The 18,996-nt window shown below is 51.3% G+C and overlaps 1 protein-coding gene across 1 annotated transcript; it reads left to right on the top strand.

Moving 5' to 3' along the window:
* Positions 1-775: 775 nt before the first annotated feature.
* TRPV6 (transient receptor potential cation channel subfamily V member 6) lies at positions 776-18,966 on the top strand. The gene is made up of 15 exons (XM_006145079.3): positions 776-1,014; positions 12,051-12,148; positions 12,242-12,364; positions 12,717-12,854; positions 13,173-13,271; positions 13,398-13,573; positions 14,050-14,196; positions 14,278-14,490; positions 14,786-14,872; positions 14,970-15,046; positions 15,295-15,460; positions 15,781-15,847; positions 16,201-16,469; positions 17,776-17,882; positions 18,219-18,966. Exons 1-15 carry the CDS (start codon positions 887-889, stop codon positions 18,499-18,501), a joined length of 2,178 nt encoding a protein of 725 aa, XP_006145141.1. The 5' UTR covers positions 776-886; the 3' UTR covers positions 18,502-18,966.
* The last annotated feature ends 30 nt before the right edge of the window (positions 18,967-18,996 follow it).

Here is an 18,996-nt window from a genome sequence, read left to right as displayed (position 1 = left end):
AAAGATAAGATAAAAACAACAAATAATTATATCAGAGACTGTAGAAGGAGCTAAAATATTTACACTTAAACTATCAGGTCCTTCGGAGAAAAAGTGTACAATGAAATTCAGTGAGGAGACTAAGAGAAGAGCTTGTGAGAATGAAGAATCTTTGCTATTTAAATACCTGTAATATTAGGTCAGGCAAGACATTAAGCCAGCATTTCTAAGGAAACCCAAGTCTCAGGGTATAGAAGGGAGGCACAGAGCGGAGAGCAAGCAAGTAGACACAACAGGAAAGCTGTGAGAAAGTGCGGAGCTCACTGCTCCTGGCGCTCTTCAGTACTGGGAATGGCCTGCCCTGACTCCTTGTCTCCTCCTTCACTGTCTTGAGTCTCTCAGGCTAGCTTAACCTGTTCAAGTCTTTCCAATAAAGGTCACTCCTTGCAGGTGTCTCAAAGTCCAGGGTAGGCCTCTCCTAGCTCTCAGAAGGCCTCCCTTGCTGTGACTGGCCTGGGGGCAGGTAGAGAGACCTGGGTGGAGAAGAGCAGGAGTTGACACAGGGCCTCACTGGAGGCAGGTCTGCAGTCTGTCTCTTTAAATCTCAGGTAATTTGGAAGGAGGGAGGGAGTGTCTGTACAGCTCCTGCTCACTCCCAGCAGGAGCTCCTGACAGACCAGCTCACAAGGAGTCCCAGCTCTGCCAAGTGTAACAAACTCGAGCCCTCTCCAGACTGGCTGGAGCACCCACGAGGAGACTCCTAGGGGGCACACAGGGGCCGTAGAAGACGGGACCTCTACAGGTAGAGGGCAGGCTGGCCCTGGGTGGTGCTGATGTGGCCTCAAGGCTGAATCCAGCCAGGGTCCGGCCCAGGCGACAGCCCCTCAAGGAACCAGCCCTACACCCCATGGGGTTGTCGCTGCCCAAGGAGAAGAGCCTAATTCTTTGCCTGTGGAGCAAGTTTTGCAGATGGTTCCAGAGACGGGAGTCCTGGGCTCAGAGCCGAGATGAGCTGAATCTGTTGCAGCAGAAAAGGTAAGACTCGCCCCAACCTGCTTCCCTTCCCACCCAGGCTGCACCTCTGCCTCTCAGCCCCTGGCCTCTGTCTTTGTTAGGCACCTCTGGATGAGCAGATGGTACTCCGGGTCGGTACTATCTCCCTAGGAACATGTTGTCTGGGCCTATGGGGCCAGTGCCCCAGGGAGCCAGGTGGGAGAGGAGGGCCTAGATGGGCACAGGTGTTCAGCATCCTTGAGATTCTGAGAACCTCTTGCGGGAGCTTCCTAAAGGCAAGTACCTTGTTGAGATTGTGGTTGGGGGCTGAGGTTCCAGTGTCACAGCCCCCGACCTCAGGAGGGGCTGGGGGTCAGGACACGGCTTTGTGCGTCTCTATTCCCTGCCCATAGGACAGGCTCTCTGGCAGAAACACCATATATATGAGGCGCATTCAATGACGAACAGGGCATTAGCTTTGGTTTGACTGTCATGCACTGCAGGCATGCTTTGAAAAGCCCTGTTGTACCCACAAAGATGTACAACAGTTAAATGTGAATAAGAAATGATAAAATAGAGAAGAGAAAATATGTATTGTGAAACAACTATGTATGGATTTTGAAATTGTTGCATCAAAATAAACTTCCTATTTTAATTCCATTTTCCATGAACTTTTTGAAGCACACACACACATACTGAATAAATGAGTGAATGAAGGAAGCAGAGATCAGAAACCACAACATAAGACAACATGTGAAAATAGTTGCCATTCCTATGCATCACACACCAGGCAGGCCCTACTGTGTGCAGGCACTGGGTGGGTGGGGGGTGGGGGGGCTAGGGTGTGAAGTTGTCAAAGCTTGGACCAGTCCTGGGTTTATTTCTCTTGTGTGTGGGGGCCTTGGGGGTAACCTGTCAGAATGGCAGCTGTGCTTAGGAACCACGCTGACCCACTCTCTCGTTCAGGTTGAGAAATTTGAAGGGATATGGAGTTTAATCCCAAAGAAAATCACACCTGATGCTTTGAGCCCCTGGAAAGTTCCCCCGATTCATTTGATACCCTTCTCCCATGACAGCTAGAGAGCGTTAGGAGTAGGAGAGGCGGGGGACTCAATCAAATCAATATGGGGACAGTCCAGGTGGTTTGCTATGGACTGCCCCACCCAGTCGGTGGCATGCTGGAAGGAAGTCCTGCCTTTAGGAACTTTCCCTGGGTCCCTAAAGAGGCAGGTGGATGTCTATTCTAAACTGGGTCTTAGGGTCTTTCTTCGCCTCCAAAAGCAGCGACCTGCGTAAACCTGACAGGAGACTGCCAGGCTCCCGAGTGTTCTCCTTTGCTCAGGGACTCTGGGCTGGGGATGTGCTTCTTTGAGCTCTGGCTTTCTGTCTGTGACACTGGACGCCCACCTCTCTCCCGAGGCCTGAGAGAGTGGGGGCCAGTGCACATGTTTGACTGATGACATGTTGGGGCAACAGAATGGCATTGTTTGAGATAGGTCGTCACTGCTTCCACGCATCCTCTTCCCACTCTCAGGACCCTGGGGCTGGGGGAGCCAGGCACGCAGCATGGACAGGGTGCTGGAGGCTCCCTGTGTGCTTCTGTGCGAGGGGACGGGCTGGACGACCTGGGCTGCAGCAAGCAGCCTGGCTAAGAAGAGTCTGCATCCACTTGTCTTGGCTGCCCCCATTTTTCCTTGGCTAGGAAGGCCTGTGCCACCCACTGGAGGGATCGCCCTCTGTCCCCTGATCTCCCCCTCTGCTTCCACAGTTTCCTAGCTCCCTTTTTCCAGATACCACATACCTGGAGTATTAACTCCTGTTTGGGTGTGGGCTTCCCTGGAGGATGCTGAAATTGCCTGGAAGGGGAGTTTCCTAGTCTGTGTAGTCAACCAGACAAAAGGAAGATATGCAGGCAACTAAATAAATATGGGATGACCATGTAAAAATGGTAGGGGCAGTGAGGGGGGGAGAGGGGGCACTGATGGGAGAGAGAACCACCTTACCTTACAGAAACCCAGCAACAGCCCCAGGAAGGGAGGTCCTGCCATTCCCACTGAATGAGACTAAGTGGAGCCCTAGAGCAAGGAAGTGGTGAAGGCCAAATTCATGCCCAGAAGTCATATGGTGGCCATGGGGTGGGGTGTGGTGGGACTCCAGGGGATAGGGCCTGGTCTCCTGAGAGGGAGGGCTGTGAGGTGCCTCCAGAATGAAAGGGAATCTGGCAATCCTCTCTCTGCAGTTGGCCTTCCCTGGGTCTCAGTCAGGCAGGCTCCTCTGCCTAAATCCACATTGTTAGGATCCAAGCTGAACCCCTGATGTTCTCTCATTGCTTCTAGACGATCTTTCCTTGGGCTTGCATTTTCTCATTTCCAATCATGAAGCTTTTATTGGGCAGAAGACACTCCACCAAGTTTACAGAAAAGGAATACAACACATTTAAGGAGCTCACATTCTCTCTGTCCCCTTTTTATGTTTGTTTGTCAGAGGGCACATGTGCTGGCCAGAGAGAGCAGACATGGAAGGAGGAGAAAGCACTTCCAACAGGGCGTGGCCACGATCCCTTGCCTTCCATTTCGTCATCCTGTTGGGATTTGGGGCACGTGCACATGCACACATGACCGGAGTGTTTTTGAAGCTGCTGGGTCTAGGATTTGAACTGCTTAGTCAGCTATGGGAGATCTGAATCCTTTAACCTCCAGGTCATAGAACCCAGACCTCAAAGAGTTCACATCCCAATTGGCAAGATGTGCCAACATGCATATGCCTGGTTTCCAGGCGAGCCTGGTGAGGGCCACAGGAGGGTATCACATCACGGGAGCATAGAGGAGGAAGCTGTTGCGTCTGACCTAGCTGCTGTGAAGTGTGCTGGCAGAGTCACAGAGGCTGCCTGACCTCAGAGCTGCCTGTTCTTACGCTAGCACTTTGATTCCCCGAGGGGAGCAGTTTGGAGGGAGACAGTGCACGCAGCGGCCAGTTTCCCTTTGGTTGGTCATGTGAGCATATGTGAACTGGAGTGTCTGAAATGCAAATCCCGGGACTCTCAGGCACGCTGCATGCCACTGCCTCAGTCAGTGTGTGCGGGCACATCTGCTTACATGTACACACAGTTGCTTACTGTGGAAAGGAGTGGTGGCAGTTAGGAAGGTAGCCAACTCCAAGTTTCTACATAGCTCCCCCCACCTCCCTGACTTGGCTTTCCCATGCCATTCCCAGAGCCATCCCATCCCCAAGAACCCAAACTGGTGGGAAGCAGCCTACAGTGCCCAACGTCTGCCTTCTCCCCACACATGGCTGCTATTTCCCCCTTCTGTGGTCACTGTGCTGGCCTGCCCCCTTTCTTTGCTCAAGGAAAATCAGGAGGAGCCGAGTGGTAAGAGCCTAGGGCTAAGTTCTTGGCCAAGCGGCCTGCCTTAACTTTGTTCAATCTTCTGGCAACCGTTGGGCTGTGCTGCCTCAGTTTCCTTTTCTGAAACATGGGAGAATCACTCAGCTCTTGTCAGAGGATTGAAAAGAGTGACGGTGATGGGCCCAGCCACAGGGTGCCGAAGTTGAGACCACTCGGTGATGCTGAAGCCAGGTAGAAGCTGTGGATTCAGGTATCAGGTTAACCTGTAGGTGCCAGCTTGTGGGCCTGATCCTGGATGGCCGGGGAGGCTGTGGGAGAGGACTGTGAAGGGAGAACCTGTTGAGGGTGCTTGTCTTCCTGTGCCTTTCTCATGAAATAAATAAACTTAAAACCAAAAAAGAGCAGAAGTGTGGTGCCACTTTGTAAACTGAAAAGCATGGTCAACAGGGGCACTGATGGGAGAGAGAACCACCTTACCTTACAGAAACCCAGCAACAGCCCCAGGAAGGGAGGTCCTGCCATTCCCACTGAATGAGACTAAGTGGAGCCCTAGAGCAAGGAAGTGGTGAAGGCCAAATTCATGCCCAGAAGTCATATGGTGGCCATGGGGTGGGGTGTGGTGGGACTCCAGGGGATAGGGCCTGGTCTCCTGAGAGGGAGGGCTGTGAGGTGCCTCCAGAATGAAAGGGAATCTGGCAATCCTCTCTCTGCAGTTGGCCTTCCCTGGGTCTCAGTCAGGCAGGCTCCTCTGCCTAAATCCACATTGTTAGGATCCAAGCTGAACCCCTGATGTTCTCTCATTGCTTCTAGACGATCTTTCCTTGGGCTTGCATTTTCTCATTTCCAATCATGAAGCTTTTATTGGGCAGAAGACACTCCACCAAGTTTACAGAAAAGGAATACAACACATTTAAGGAGCTCACATTCTCTCTGTCCCCTTTTTATGTTTGTTTGTCAGAGGGCACATGTGCTGGCCAGAGAGAGCAGACATGGAAGGAGGAGAAAGCACTTCCAACAGGGCGTGGCCACGATCCCTTGCCTTCCATTTCGTCATCCTGTTGGGATTTGGGGCACGTGCACATGCACACATGACCGGAGTGTTTTTGAAGCTGCTGGGTCTAGGATTTGAACTGCTTAGTCAGCTATGGGAGATCTGAATCCTTTAACCTCCAGGTCATAGAACCCAGACCTCAAAGAGTTCACATCCCAATTGGCAAGATGTGCCAACATGCATATGCCTGGTTTCCAGGCGAGCCTGGTGAGGGCCACAGGAGGGTATCACATCACGGGAGCATAGAGGAGGAAGCTGTTGCGTCTGACCTAGCTGCTGTGAAGTGTGCTGGCAGAGTCACAGAGGCTGCCTGACCTCAGAGCTGCCTGTTCTTACGCTAGCACTTTGATTCCCCGAGGGGAGCAGTTTGGAGGGAGACAGTGCACGCAGCGGCCAGTTTCCCTTTGGTTGGTCATGTGAGCATATGTGAACTGGAGTGTCTGAAATGCAAATCCCGGGACTCTCAGGCACGCTGCATGCCACTGCCTCAGTCAGTGTGTGCGGGCACATCTGCTTACATGTACACACAGTTGCTTACTGTGGAAAGGAGTGGTGGCAGTTAGGAAGGTAGCCAACTCCAAGTTTCTACATAGCTCCCCCCACCTCCCTGACTTGGCTTTCCCATGCCATTCCCAGAGCCATCCCATCCCCAAGAACCCAAACTGGTGGGAAGCAGCCTACAGTGCCCAACGTCTGCCTTCTCCCCACACATGGCTGCTATTTCCCCCTTCTGTGGTCACTGTGCTGGCCTGCCCCCTTTCTTTGCTCAAGGAAAATCAGGAGGAGCCAAAAAACTAGAAGAACCACTTAATTGAGTGGTAAGAGCCTAGGGCTAAGTTCTTGGCCAAGCGGCCTGCCTTAACTTTGTTCAATCTTCTGGCAACCGTTGGGCTGTGCTGCCTCAGTTTCCTTTTCTGAAACATGGGAGAATCACTCAGCTCTTGTCAGAGGATTGAAAAGAGTGACGGTGATGGGCCCAGCCACAGGGTGCCGAAGTTGAGACCACTCGGTGATGCTGAAGCCAGGTAGAAGCTGTGGATTCAGGTATCAGGTTAACCTGTAGGTGCCAGCTTGTGGGCCTGATCCTGGATGGCCGGGGAGGCTGTGGGAGAGGACTGTGAAGGGAGAACCTGTTGAGGGTGCTTGTCTTCCTGTGCCTTTCTCATGAAATAAATAAACTTAAAACCAAAAAAGAGCAGAAGTGTGGTGCCACTTTGTAAACTGAAAAGCATGGTCAACAACCATTATTATGATGATCAAGTAATTGCAGTAGCACTCACCTCCCAGTGATGGCAGGGCTGGGGGGGCTTAGACATTCTAACAGGTCTGCACCCCTAGCGACGTGGCTGCACTCCAGCAAGCACATTGCAAATCACCTTCACCTTTACCCAAAGGCCACACCTGTCTGAGAGGGCGTGTGTGAGAAATCGCAGGGCACATGCCTGTCCTCACCCCTAGCCCCAGGACTTCTCTAACCCCTCTTCCAAGCCTGACTAACAGAGAACGGGGTAGAGAAATGGTGAGTGGGGCCCTCATCCTGCTCTGCCTCTGACTTGCTCTGACAAGTCACTTCAAGACTTTGGGCCTTTCTCCATAAGTTACATGAACAGATTAGATGTGATTTCTAGGGACGTTCTAGCTGTATAATTCTAACTTGAGCCTTCCTCAAGACTGTCTTGAACCTGCCTTGTTTCTCAGCAACCCAAACCAAAATGTGATTCAAGCAGAGGCATATGCCGGCGTCCATCCCAGGAGGACCCAGGACTGAGGAGGGGATGGGGCGGAGGGCACCGAGAGAAGGGCGGTCCGGACTGACTTCGCTTGGTGGCCCGAGGAGGAAAGCACTGATTCATTTACTCAACAAAACAGTGTGGGGTGTTGTGTTGTACCTTCAGAACTGGGCCTTTGTCACCTGCTACAGAACCAGACTGCTCAATTTTCTAATTAATTGCCAAATAAGCCATTCTAGAACTTGAAAATACTTCTCATATTGTCATAATTTCAGCTTTGCTCTATAATTTCCTTTTGCTACTTAATCAGTGGGAGCTTAAAAATCTTCACCTTTTTGTTTCTCCCTTAGTTGAGTATTTAATGATCTGCAAGAAAGTATTTTTTATGCTTAGGGAATTCCTAATTCTTTTTAGTGTGAATAATCCTTTTTCAAAAATGCATTCTGTATAATTGTACCTCTGAGTCAAGATTTCTCTGCCTTGGCACTGTTAGCATCTTGCAAAAGATAATTCTTTGCTTGGGGGGAGGCAGTCCTATGCAGGATGAGCTGCTATAGAAAAATTACTTGCGCCTCAAGCAGAAGAATCTTTGGATAGGCCTGCTTTATGACCCTCCTTTCTAAAGCTCAAGGACAATCAGGGGTTTTCTTGGAGTCTAACTCCCAAAATGCAACCTAAACCTTTCTCTCCTGTCGCCTGGTGGCCCTACGATGTCAAGTAATGGCTCTACCCAGTTCCCTGGGAACCCATCCATGCATTGGCAATTTTGCTGGGCTCTGTTTGCAACCAGAGACCAGTTCTCCACTGATCTTTGTGGACTGGGTCATAAGCTGATTCTTCACCCAGAGTGTAGTCTGACTAGGTTGCCAGATGAAATATAAGACACATGCTCAATGTGAATATTTAAATTCCAGATAAACAGTGCATAACTTGTTAGCATAAGTATATTCCAGATAATGTATGGGGGTGTATCTATACTAAAACCATTAGCTGTGTATCGAACATTCCAACTAAACTGAGCATCCTGTATTTTTGGTTGGTAACTCTGGCAACCTTGGTCAACAGTAGCTCCTTGTCCTTCCCCAGGCCATTGGGGCTTTAGCAGAGGCAGAAGGAAGAATACATAGAAGACGTAGGAGTGTGGGAGACATTTATGGGTTAAGAGATGTGCAGAGACAAAAAGGAAAATCTCTGGGCTTGTCACAGATGATGCAACAGACATATTGCAGAGATTAGAAGTCTGTGCTTGGATAAAGTGCTCCCTTGGGTTCATTTCTCTCTTTGTCCTTAAACTTTCAGACATTTGGTCAAAATGGAGCACAAGACTGGGAGTGAGTTAGAAGAGGCCAGGGAATAGATACAAAGACACAGAGACAGGTGTTCTGGTACTTGCCTTCCAAGTCCTCGACTGTAGAGAAAGAGACAGACGCTACTGGCAATACCCAGTAACGAAGCTGGAGTAAAAGCCAGAGCAGAGAGTAAAAGACTTCCCAGGGATGGTGCGTGTGTCTGGGTGTGTGATACGTGGTGTGTCGGGGCCGGTATTCTCTATTGTTTTTGTTCGTTTGTTTGTTTTGTTTGTTTGTTTGTTTGTTTTTGGTGTGTGTGTGTGTTCTGTTCCCAACTCCCCTCCTCCCCCATTCTAGCGTGGCTCTAGACTGTCTATAGAGGAGGGGTTTGGGCAAGCAGCTGGAGTGGAGGTGGTGGAAAAGGGTGTAAAAAACTTGTTTTGCAGCTGTGTTTGCATACCAAGCATGCTAGTTTTTACTTCGATTGTATGTTTGCTCAAGGTTGGTTTAGTGTGGCTGATGGAGATAGTGAGGGGGCAGTAAGGCCCAATGCCTTTGGCATGGCTAGTGTTAGTGTGTGTTGACTCCATGCTAGTGCGTTCCTAGGTCTAGAGAGTACAGAAGAGACAATGAACAATCGACAGGGTGGGGGAGTTGAATTGGGGGAGGAAGGAGCCTGTGGGCACAGGCAGAGGGAGAACGGTGTGCTCTGCAGTGCTGAGGCATGCAGTGAGATCGAAGTGCCACATATAGAGCGAGTGGGAGGAACAGAGAGCGGGTGGAAAGGTAGCTGCACAAAGATTGTACAAGACCTCTGTGTTCCTTCTCTTTGGGAATGTAAGGCCCCATCAGACTTCTGTAAACTGTGATTACATTTGCCGCTTACAAAGATGATCTTGGCAACATTGAAAAGGTTACCTTGGGGGGAGGTATTGGGTTGTCGGGAAAGTCATGATTTTTTTTTTGCATAGAAAAACATGCCATGGCTTACGACAAACTAATGGTTTGCAAGGAAGTTAGTTAGGAGAGTATTTTGCTAATCTTGAGCTAGAAAACGAGGATGTATAATCATAAGGGTTCGTAGGGACAAGGAGGTAGGGGCTGAGTGGAGAGAGGACCTTAGATGTTAGGTTGACAGGTCCTGGAAGATGCCCACGTGGCATGTGGTCAGGGGAGGTGAACGACCTCATTTCCCTTCTTCTGGCTGCCTCCTCTCCTAGTTCTCAGAGTAGATTTTATCCTGCCAGCACTGAGCTTCTGTCTATGTCATTTTATAGGTCACGTAATTGGCCATCTATAGATAAATAGAACTATTTCATTTGCTCCACTAGGAAGACCAAATATATCCAGGCTGAGAGGGAAAACTGAATAAAAGGGAACTGTGTGTCTTAGTTTAGGTAAGTTCTGATTTTAAAAGGGCTTTTATATTTGTAGGAATAAGATTTGAGAGATGGTCTGGAGATTCAGAAAACACAATTTTACCTAAAACAACTGAGAAGTACATAATAAGTATGGAGAGATTATAACCTGATTTAGGGGCCAGAGAACTAAAAAGATGCATTAATCCAAAATTGGGTAAATGCTAGCAAATTCAGAGAAGAGCTTGGGAACATTCAGATGAAATTTAATAAATGAATCCTCTAAATTGGATTCTCTAGTTTTTCTGCATCTATCATTGCAGGCCAGGGTTTATGTCATCATAGGTACTAGCAGTGGATATAAAGTAGCACTCCATAGAGAGGTGGTCTGAAATGAGGGAGAATGTTGTTCCCCAAACTTTTTCTTGTTTTTATTTTTAAATTGCCAGAGGGCATGTGTGCTTTCTAGAAAGAGAGGGAGGGAGAGTACAGCCCCAAGGGGGATGCAATCACGCCTCAATCCTTTCTGCTCCATTTCTCCATCTTGTGTGGATTTGGGGTGCTCACACGGCATACCCTGTGCGTCATTCAAACTGCTAGAGTCAGGATTCAAACTATGGTCAGCCATGTGAGATCTGGCTCCCTTAACCACCAGGCTATGGGCCCAGCCCCTTCTTAAATTTTGATGTGTGCTGTTTGAAATTGTCGCTCCTGAGCTTTCCGCCAGTGTATTAGCATGAGGATCTTGCACACAACTCCTGGCCTGAGCGAAGTGTGCCAAATGACAGTACCCAGCTTGGGTCTTCAATTGTCTATTCTTATTGGCGGGATGGAAAGGTGAGCCTGAGAGTTCACGTTTCATGCTGGTACTTGCTCACGTGATGCCGATGACTCAGGAATCTGCTTTAAGAAGTAAGGCAGTTGGAGCCAGCAGGTGTCATGGAGGTTAAGACACTGGATCCCACATGACCAATGGTATGCTTCAAGTCCTAGACCCAGCAGCTCAAAAATCATGCCAAGTACGTGTGTGTTCGTGCTCAAAATCTAAAGAAGAGACTGAAGGAGATGAGACTGTGGTATGGCCATTCCCCTGGGGGTGATTTCTCACTTCCTCGCTCTCTTGCTCTCTCATGAGCACACCTGCCCTACAGCAAAAAAAAAAAAAAAAAAAAAAAAAAAAATCAAAGTAAAGCTTTAGAGAGTAAGATGTGATAAGAAAGACAGGGAACAGCAGTTAGCATAATGGCTATGTCGCTAGACTCCCATGTAGTTGACCGTGGTTGGAGTCCCGGACCTGGTGGCTTAAACTCACGCCAGGCGCGTGTGCGTGCGTGCCCAAGATCCCAAGAGGAGAATGGAGGAGCAGGGATTGTGGTGTGGCCATCCCTCCTGGGGGGGGATTTCTCACTTTCTGTCTCTCTGTCTCTCTCTGTCTCTCTCTGTCTCTCTCTGTCTCTCTCTGTCTCTCTCTGTCTCTCTCTGTCTCTCTCTGTCTCTCTCTGTCTCTCTCTGTCTCTCTCTGTCTCTCTCTGTCTCTCTCTGTCTCTCTCTGTCTCTCTCTGTCTCTCTGGTGAGCGCATGTGCCCTATAGTAAAAACCTCTCAAAAATGAAAGAAAGAAAGAAAAAGAAAGAAGGAAGAAAAGAAAGAAGACAGAGAGACAGAGAGAGAGTGTGAAGGGATGGATGAATGAATGAGCACTCAACAGGAAGGGGAGCCTAGTCCTAGGCCCCTGCTGCTTTTGGGTTGAGTCTGAAGAGGTTGTCAAAGGGAAGGGAAGACTGGGATCAAAGGGCTATGCTGAGGCCGAGGAGGCGGAGCACCACCTGGAGGGGAAACACATTAGACTCTGTATGCTGACTTCCTCCACCAATACCCTATGCTCCCCTAGTCTGCGAACAAGGCTTAGCCTGAAGGGCAGTCTCAGGTTGCCAGGTGGGGCTAGAACAGAACCATGTCACAGGTGGCTGGTCAGGAGGACAATGCATGTGTAAGTACATCCTCCCTTCCCTACCCTGAAGTGCACCGAGGATACTCTCACACACTGTGTATGCTGGTCCAGCAACCAGGGACGTAGGAAACCAGTCCCTGGCAGTTTCCCACACAAGCTAAATGGCAAAAAGTTGGCTCATGCTGACTGCTGGGAGAAGAGATGTCAGGTGACCTCTCATGTCAAGGGCCCACCTGCCTGGCGCATTGCTGATGGGACGCACAGGTCTGTGCAAGATGGAGCAGAACTATCAGCCCTTGCTCCACAGCTGGGTGTGCTCACCGTGGCTACCTTCCTTACCCTATTCTCTGGTAGGATCTGGGAGTCACCGCTCCTCCTCGCTGCCAAAGAGAACGATATCCAGGCTCTGAACAAGCTGCTCAAGTACGAGGCCTTTGAGGTGCACCAGAGAGGTAGGGAGCAGAGTCCCCAAAACCCACCTCACACAGCACCTCCCCTGCATTGGCCCAGAGGGTCTGCCTGACACTTTACCCTGTACATGCCAGGAGCCCTGGGGGAGACGGCGCTGCATGTCGCGGCCCTCTACGACAACCTGGAGGCCGCCATGCTGCTGATGGAGGCTGCCCCGGAGCTGGTGTTTGAGCCCATGACATCTGAGCTGTATGAAGGTAAGGAGCCCAGGGGCTCAGGAGGGAGAGGACAGGGGGGACCTGCTGGACTTTTCAAGGCAGTCTGTGGCAGACAATCCAGGGACACTAAGGAGGGGATCTGAGACTCCCTATTCTCCCTGCTGTCTCCATCCCCTTCCTCCTGTCAATCCCAACTGCACATCATTAGAACACCTGAGCCCAGAAATGCCAGGGGCTTTGAGAAGGGCAAGAGAGAAGCAGCAGCCAGATCCCTTGGGAACCCCGAACACCTAAGGACCCCCAGTCCTCCTTCCCAGGCTACCCTGGGAGCACCATGGGTACAAAGAGAGAGCCCTGCAGGATTCCTGGGGCTCACAGTCTCTCTGGCCAGGTCAGACTGCATTGCACATCGCTGTGGTGAACCAGAATGTGAACCTGGTACGAGCCCTGCTTGCCCACGGGGCCAGCGTCTCTGCCAGGGCCACGGGCACTGCCTTCCACCGCAGCCCCCACAACCTCATCTACTTTGGTAAGAGCCAGGGCCAGGTGGGAGGAAAGGGAGTTAGGAGGTGGAAGGTGGGAAGGGCAAAGGGAGGGTGGGCTGAGCAGGGCCCGGCCCCCAGCTGAATCTGTGTTGGGAGGCTACGAGGGGCAACCCTTATAGGATGTAAGACCAGAGGCCAAATCTGCACCCCAACACCTCCGTATCTCCCTTCCTCTGGCTCTAGTAAACACGTGTTCCCAAACTGAGCCGAGGTGTGGGAAGGAAGAGGCTGTCACTGGGGGAGACTGCTGTCCCCTCCTGCCACCTCGTGCTCTCCTGCCATGGCTCCCTCTGTGTCCCCAGGGGAGCACCCTTTGTCCTTTGCCGCCTGTGTGGGCAGTGAGGAGATCGTACGGCTGCTCATTGAGCACGGAGCTGACATCCGGGCCCAGGACTCCCTGGGTGAGAGCTGAGGGCTGCAGGGGTGTGAGGGAGGAGCTGGGACAGCCCTCAGGCCAACCACATGGTGGAGATGGGACATCAGGGACTCCAGGGCAGTGGCCGCATGACACCCTGTGTCCTCTTCAGGAAACACGGTGCTGCACATCCTCGTCCTCCAGCCCAACAAAACCTTTGCCTGCCAGATGTACAACCTGCTGCTGTCCTACGATGGGCATGGGGACCACCTGCAGCCCCTGGACCTCGTGCCCAACCACCAGGGCCTCACGCCCTTCAAGCTGGCTGGAGTGGAGGGCAACACCGTGGTGAGGGCCTCCTCAACCCTGAGGTTCTTTTCAATGATCCTCTCCCTACCCAGCCAGCTCTGGCAGGAAATAGACATGGACACACATCCTGATGTGGAGGTCCTATCCGCAGCTCAGGCTGGGGTTTTCTTGTCATCTCCCATCTCTCTCGTCCCCTTCCCTTTCGGCTCTCTCTCTCCCCCAAGGTGTTGGTCACACTGGGGTTGTCCATGACACCCAGACCCCCCTACCCTTTCAGTCCCCAGAACAACAGCTCTCCAGCCCTCACCTGCTCTTCCTAAGTCTTGGAGAGAGTCATGGGGGAGGAGGAGGATCCAAGGAGGTCAGCATGAGTACGGTCCGTCCACCCTCCAGTCTGTGGTCCTGCATGAAGAGCAGCCCCTGCAGTGGTGCTACCCTCCTGGACAGGCTTCCCATCCACACCCAGTGGTCATTCCCTTCACGTGCTCCTCCTGATTCACCCCATCCTCATTCAGATGTTCCAACACCTGATGCAGAAGCGGAAGCACATCCAGTGGACATACGGGCCATTGACCTCCACTCTTTACGACCTCACAGAGATAGACTCCTCGGGGGATGAGCAGTCCCTGCTGGAACTTATCATCACCACCAAGAAGCGGGAGGTAAGGGGTCTCCTCAGCAGAGAGTGGCTCGGTGAGGGTATATCCAGTGTCCTGAGCTGCCTGCTCTACTCTCCACGGCAGGCTCGCCAGATCCTAGACCAGACACCGGTGAAAGAGCTGGTGAGCCTCAAGTGGAAGAGGTATGGGCGGCCGTACTTCTGTGTTCTGGGCGCCATCTACCTGCTGTACATCATCTGCTTCACCACGTGCTGTGTCTACCGCCCCCTCAAGCCCAGGACCAGCAATCGCACCAGCCTTCGGGACAACACCCTCTTACAACAGAAGCTACTTCAGGTGACACCATGGGAACAGCAGATGCACCGATCAGAGGGCAGGGCTCTGTTGTCTGCCCTTTCTTAGATCACTTTCCTGTCCTCACCCCTCATCTCATCTCAAGTACATGAGTACAAACTCAACATACATGCACACTGAAACACACACACACTCTTCCTCTCTGAGCAGAGGTGGGGAAGAGTGGAACCCCATGGTTAAAGTAAACCTGACAGGGTTGGCTGCCCCCAACACCAGAGACAGGCATGGCAGATATGTGGAAGCCCTGAGTGCTCTGACCTCCATTTCCCTCCCTCAGGAAGCCTATGAGACCCCCAAGGACGACATCCGGCTGGTGGGGGAGCTGGTGTCCATCATTGGGGCTGTGATTATCCTACTAGTGGAGGTAAAATGTGGATGGGTTCAGGGTGAGCCTGTATGTCCCAGGGATCCAGTGTGAGCTCTGGCTTACACATATCTTTGTGTCTTTCTGATCTCTCCAGATTCCAGACATCTTCAGAGTGGGGGTTACTCGCTTCTTTGGACAGACAATACTTGGGGGCCCATTCCATGTCCTCATGTGAGTCTCTTTCCTGTCACCCATATCTCTTCTTCCACTAGAGCTCTAATTGCACGTCCTAGATTCCTGACCTCTAGAGAACCTCCACTCCAGAGATCCCTTTCCAGTGGTACATGTGTGGTCAAGTATATTGAGTGTGTGAAGGCTGACTCTGAGTGGGCGGGGAGTGCTCCACTTACCCTGTTGCTGTCAGGTCCCCAGGATTATCCTAGCCTCCTCTCACCAGCCCCTCCCTACTCTCCCTCCAGCATCACCTATGCCTTCATGGTGCTGGTGACAATGGTGATGCGGCTCACCAATGCCGATGGGGAGGTGGTGCCCATGTCCTTCGCCCTGGTGCTGGGCTGGTGCAATGTCATGTACTTTGCCCGAGGATTCCAGATGCTGGGCCCTTTCACCATCATGATCCAGAAGGTCAGTGCCTCTCCAAGCTTTTTAGAGAAAGGTCCTAGAGCAGTGGTCACAAACATTTCTGTAAAGACCCAAATAGTAAATACTCCAGGATTTGAGGGTCGCCATGGTTATGTTGCATGTTCTTTCTGTTTTTTTTTTTTTTTTTAATCCTTTAAAAATGCAAAATCCTTCTTACTTCAAGAGCCACACAAGTGGGCCAGGTAGATCTGGCCTGCAGGCCAGTTTGCAACCCATCTAGAGGGTGGGCCTGCTGGAGGTCAGATAGGCGAATGGCTCAGGGAACGTGCAAAGACGACCTCTCTGCTTCCTCCTCCCTCTAGATGATTTTTGGTGATCTGATGCGATTTTGTTGGCTGATGGCTGTGGTCATCTTGGGCTTTGCTTCAGGTAAATTATTGGTCCAGAATGGAGGCCATGGATGGGAAAGGTTGGGGGAGCCCAGAGAGCACAGAAAGCCTCAGGCTAAACTTGGGGAAGCATAGGAGTGAAGAAAAAGGTCAAAAGAGTCCACACAATGTCTGAAGCCAAGACATCCCTCAGAGGTGGGGGGAAATCCAGTGTTAGGGCCAGAGGTGGTTCTTGGGATCAGGAGGCTCACACCCAAATTGTGGAACATTGGGAAGCTGGGATGGTGATTCTGTAATGAAGGGAACAGGATTGAAATGGGCAGCAAAGAGCTGGCTGTGGGATGGGCATGCATATGGTTGCCATGGTAACCGTCACCCCCTTGGGTGGAGCAGCCTTCTATATCATCTTTCAGACAGAGGACCCCGAGGAGCTGGGCCATTTCTACGATTATCCCATGGCACTGTTTAGCACTTTTGAGCTGTTCCTCACCATCATCGATGGCCCTGCCAACTACAATGTGGACCTGCCCTTCATGTACAGCATCACCTATGCTGCCTTCGCCATCATCGCCACACTGCTCATGCTCAATCTCCTCATTGCCATGATGGGCGACACTCACTGGAGAGTGGCCCATGAGCGGGATGAGCTCTGGAGGGCGCAGGTGAGCCATCTGGTGGCTGGGAGGGCTAGCGCAGGTCAATCCCTCCTCTCCAAGGAAGTGGCCAAGCCCCAACTAAAGCAGGATATTTTTAACCCTGCATATGTGTGGACAGTTATCATGTGGTACCCAAATCATGCAAAATGTGCCAATGAATCAGACTGGGAGTACTGGAATCACTGAAAATAATTCCCCACAGCTTTTTTTTTTTTGACTATGAATTCATTTTTTTTCTAGAATAAACAACAAGAAACAAATCAACAAAAAATAAAGTTAATGGTGGCTAAAAATGCATTCCGTAAATTTTGTTCTCAAATAAAAACTGGAGTATCAAGTTTTCTTGGCAATATTTAAGTCTGCAAAACTTGACCCAGAAAAGTTGGATGAATTAAAAACACTACCACGAAAATGTCCTGTAGTAGCAGAAGCCATCTTCAGTCAGATCATCTGGTTAGGGGTGAAAGATCATTAGATGAATCTAATTCTCATTTAAAAAAATACTTAGAAAATAATGTATCTCCACAAAAATAATTTCAGTACAATAAAAGTGGAAGCTTCCCAAACTAGAAGGCATTTAACCATGCTATGCAGAAAGCAGAGTAAAAACCTAAGTTGGATAAATGGGGTTTTCTGAGGAAAATATTTTATGAAAATGTATCGGTATTAAACTTCACAAAATAAGATGTCTTAGGGTATGTGTACTCGCCAGAGAGAGAGATGGAGACAGTGAGAGGGAAAGTGAGAAGTCATCTCCCGGGGGATGATCGCCCTGCAATCCCTTCTTCATTCTCCTCCTGGGATCTTGGGCACACAAGCACACACACCTGGCATGAGTTTCAAGCCACTGGGTCTGAGACTAACCATGGTCAAGGATGTGGGAGTCCAGCGATGTAACCACTGTGCCATCTGCTGGCTCCAAGATGTTTATATTATATTTATAAACGGCCTTTATGTCTGTGTGGTCGAATTACCCTGGAGCCCTCTGTTCCTGCTTTGCCCTTGTCCCCGCTCATCTTGGGACTAGTTCTCTCAGTCTCCTGTACCCTCCTGCAAAGCCTTGGATATTGAATCACCGGGCGAAGAATGTGGGTGCAAGTGCCATGTGCCCTTTCCCACAAGGAGGTGTCAGCAAGCTTGCCACCACCCTCCCAGTCAGAGGTGCTAGACATCACCTCCGGGCAGCCAGGAGCCCCCACGTTTCCTAGCTATTGTCCCTTTGCTTGGCACCCTCTCCTCCCTGGGTCCTCCCTCTAGGTTACGTCCCTGCATGCAATCTCAGCTCTGCCTTCCCCTCTGTCCCCACACACAGGTCGTGGCCACCACAGTGATGCTGGAGCGGAAGCTGCCCCGCTGCCTGTGGCCCCGCTCTGGGATCTGTGGGCGTGAGTTCGGCCTGGGGGACCGCTGGTTCCTGCGGTGAGTGACAAAGTCAGGCTGGGCATCCCTGAGCAGGGTGTCCCTTTGCTCAGACAATATCTAGCTCCCCGGACCCTATAGAAGTCCGTGTGCCCAGTGGGCCTTATGCCTGGGTCTGCTCCTAAAGAAGGGGCCATTAGAAGCTTGCCCCCTTCAAAGCATCACAGGTACCCAAGAGCCCCACGGCTGGGCTCATTTCCCCTGCACCCACACCAGCTGCAGAGAAGGAGAAGGCCAATTAAAGTGGGGACAGAGGATAGAGTGGGCAAGAGAAGAGCCTCCCTGGGGGACTGCTCTGCACCAACTGGCTGTTTCAAGTCCTCCCATGTTCAACAGGGTAGAAGACAGGCAGGATCTCAACCGACAGAGGATCCGGCGCTACGCACAGGCCTTCCACAACCCGGGCACGGAAGGCTTGGACAAAGACTCAGGGGAAAAACTGGAGCTGGGCCGCCCCTTTGGCCCCCAGCTGTCCCTTCCTACACCCTCGGTTTCTCGCAGTACCTCCCGGAGCAGCACCAACTGGGAACGGCTCCGGCAGGGCACCCTCAGGAGAGACTTGCGGGGGGTGCTCAACCAGGGGCTGGAAGATGGGGAGGGCTGGGAGTACCAGATATGAGTGCGCATTTTGCTCCGGCTAAGTTGCTCACTTTTCCAGGAGCAGCAACACAAAACAAAACCAAAAACACAAACCAAACATGACAAAATCCTAGAGTTCTAATCTCCTGGATCCAAGAGGAAAGAAAGCAGCATGAACCTTGAGGAACGGACGCTGAGAATAACGGCTCCAGGTCCCCACTGCTCCTCCTGCTCTGGGGCCACCAACCTGAGTCAGTGGTGGCCCACGCCTGACCCCATGCATAGGGCTGGGCATGCAGGAGCTGGCCTGCTGCTACCCCCCACTCCCTTATGAAAGTCCCACTGCACATCAGAGCACTTTAAGGACAGGCCTGCCCTCTCAGGCTCCCAGCCTCTACCCCAGGGTCATAGTGGGAAGGGAGACAGCCCTTCTCAGGTGCTCCGACAGCTGATGGGGAGGCACTGGGCTTGAGGGAAGACTCGGCGGGGGGCAGGGGCCACTGCAGTCTTGGGGGGGCGCAGGTGCCGCGGCAGT

This window comes from Tupaia chinensis, unplaced genomic scaffold (assembly GCF_000334495.1).
Source record: "Tupaia chinensis unplaced genomic scaffold, TupChi_1.0 Scaffold000140_1, whole genome shotgun sequence".
Taxonomy (NCBI): domain Eukaryota; kingdom Metazoa; phylum Chordata; class Mammalia; order Scandentia; family Tupaiidae; genus Tupaia; species Tupaia belangeri.
The sequence above is the reverse complement of the archived record's forward strand: the minus strand, read 5'-3'. Positions and strand labels throughout refer to the sequence as shown.

Excerpts from the sequence above, each read along its gene's own strand:
- TRPV6 (XM_006145079.3), top strand. The coding sequence starts at position 887 with ATGGGGTTGTCGCTGCCCAAGGAGAAGAGCCTAATTCTTTGCCTGTGG. Across the intron at positions 12,365-12,716 it reads GACATCTGAGCTGTATGAAG|GTCAGACTGCATTGCACATC; the intron begins GTAAGGAGCCCA and ends CTCTCTGGCCAG. Across the intron at positions 14,197-14,277 it reads TCACCACCAAGAAGCGGGAG|GCTCGCCAGATCCTAGACCA; the intron begins GTAAGGGGTCTC and ends TCTCCACGGCAG.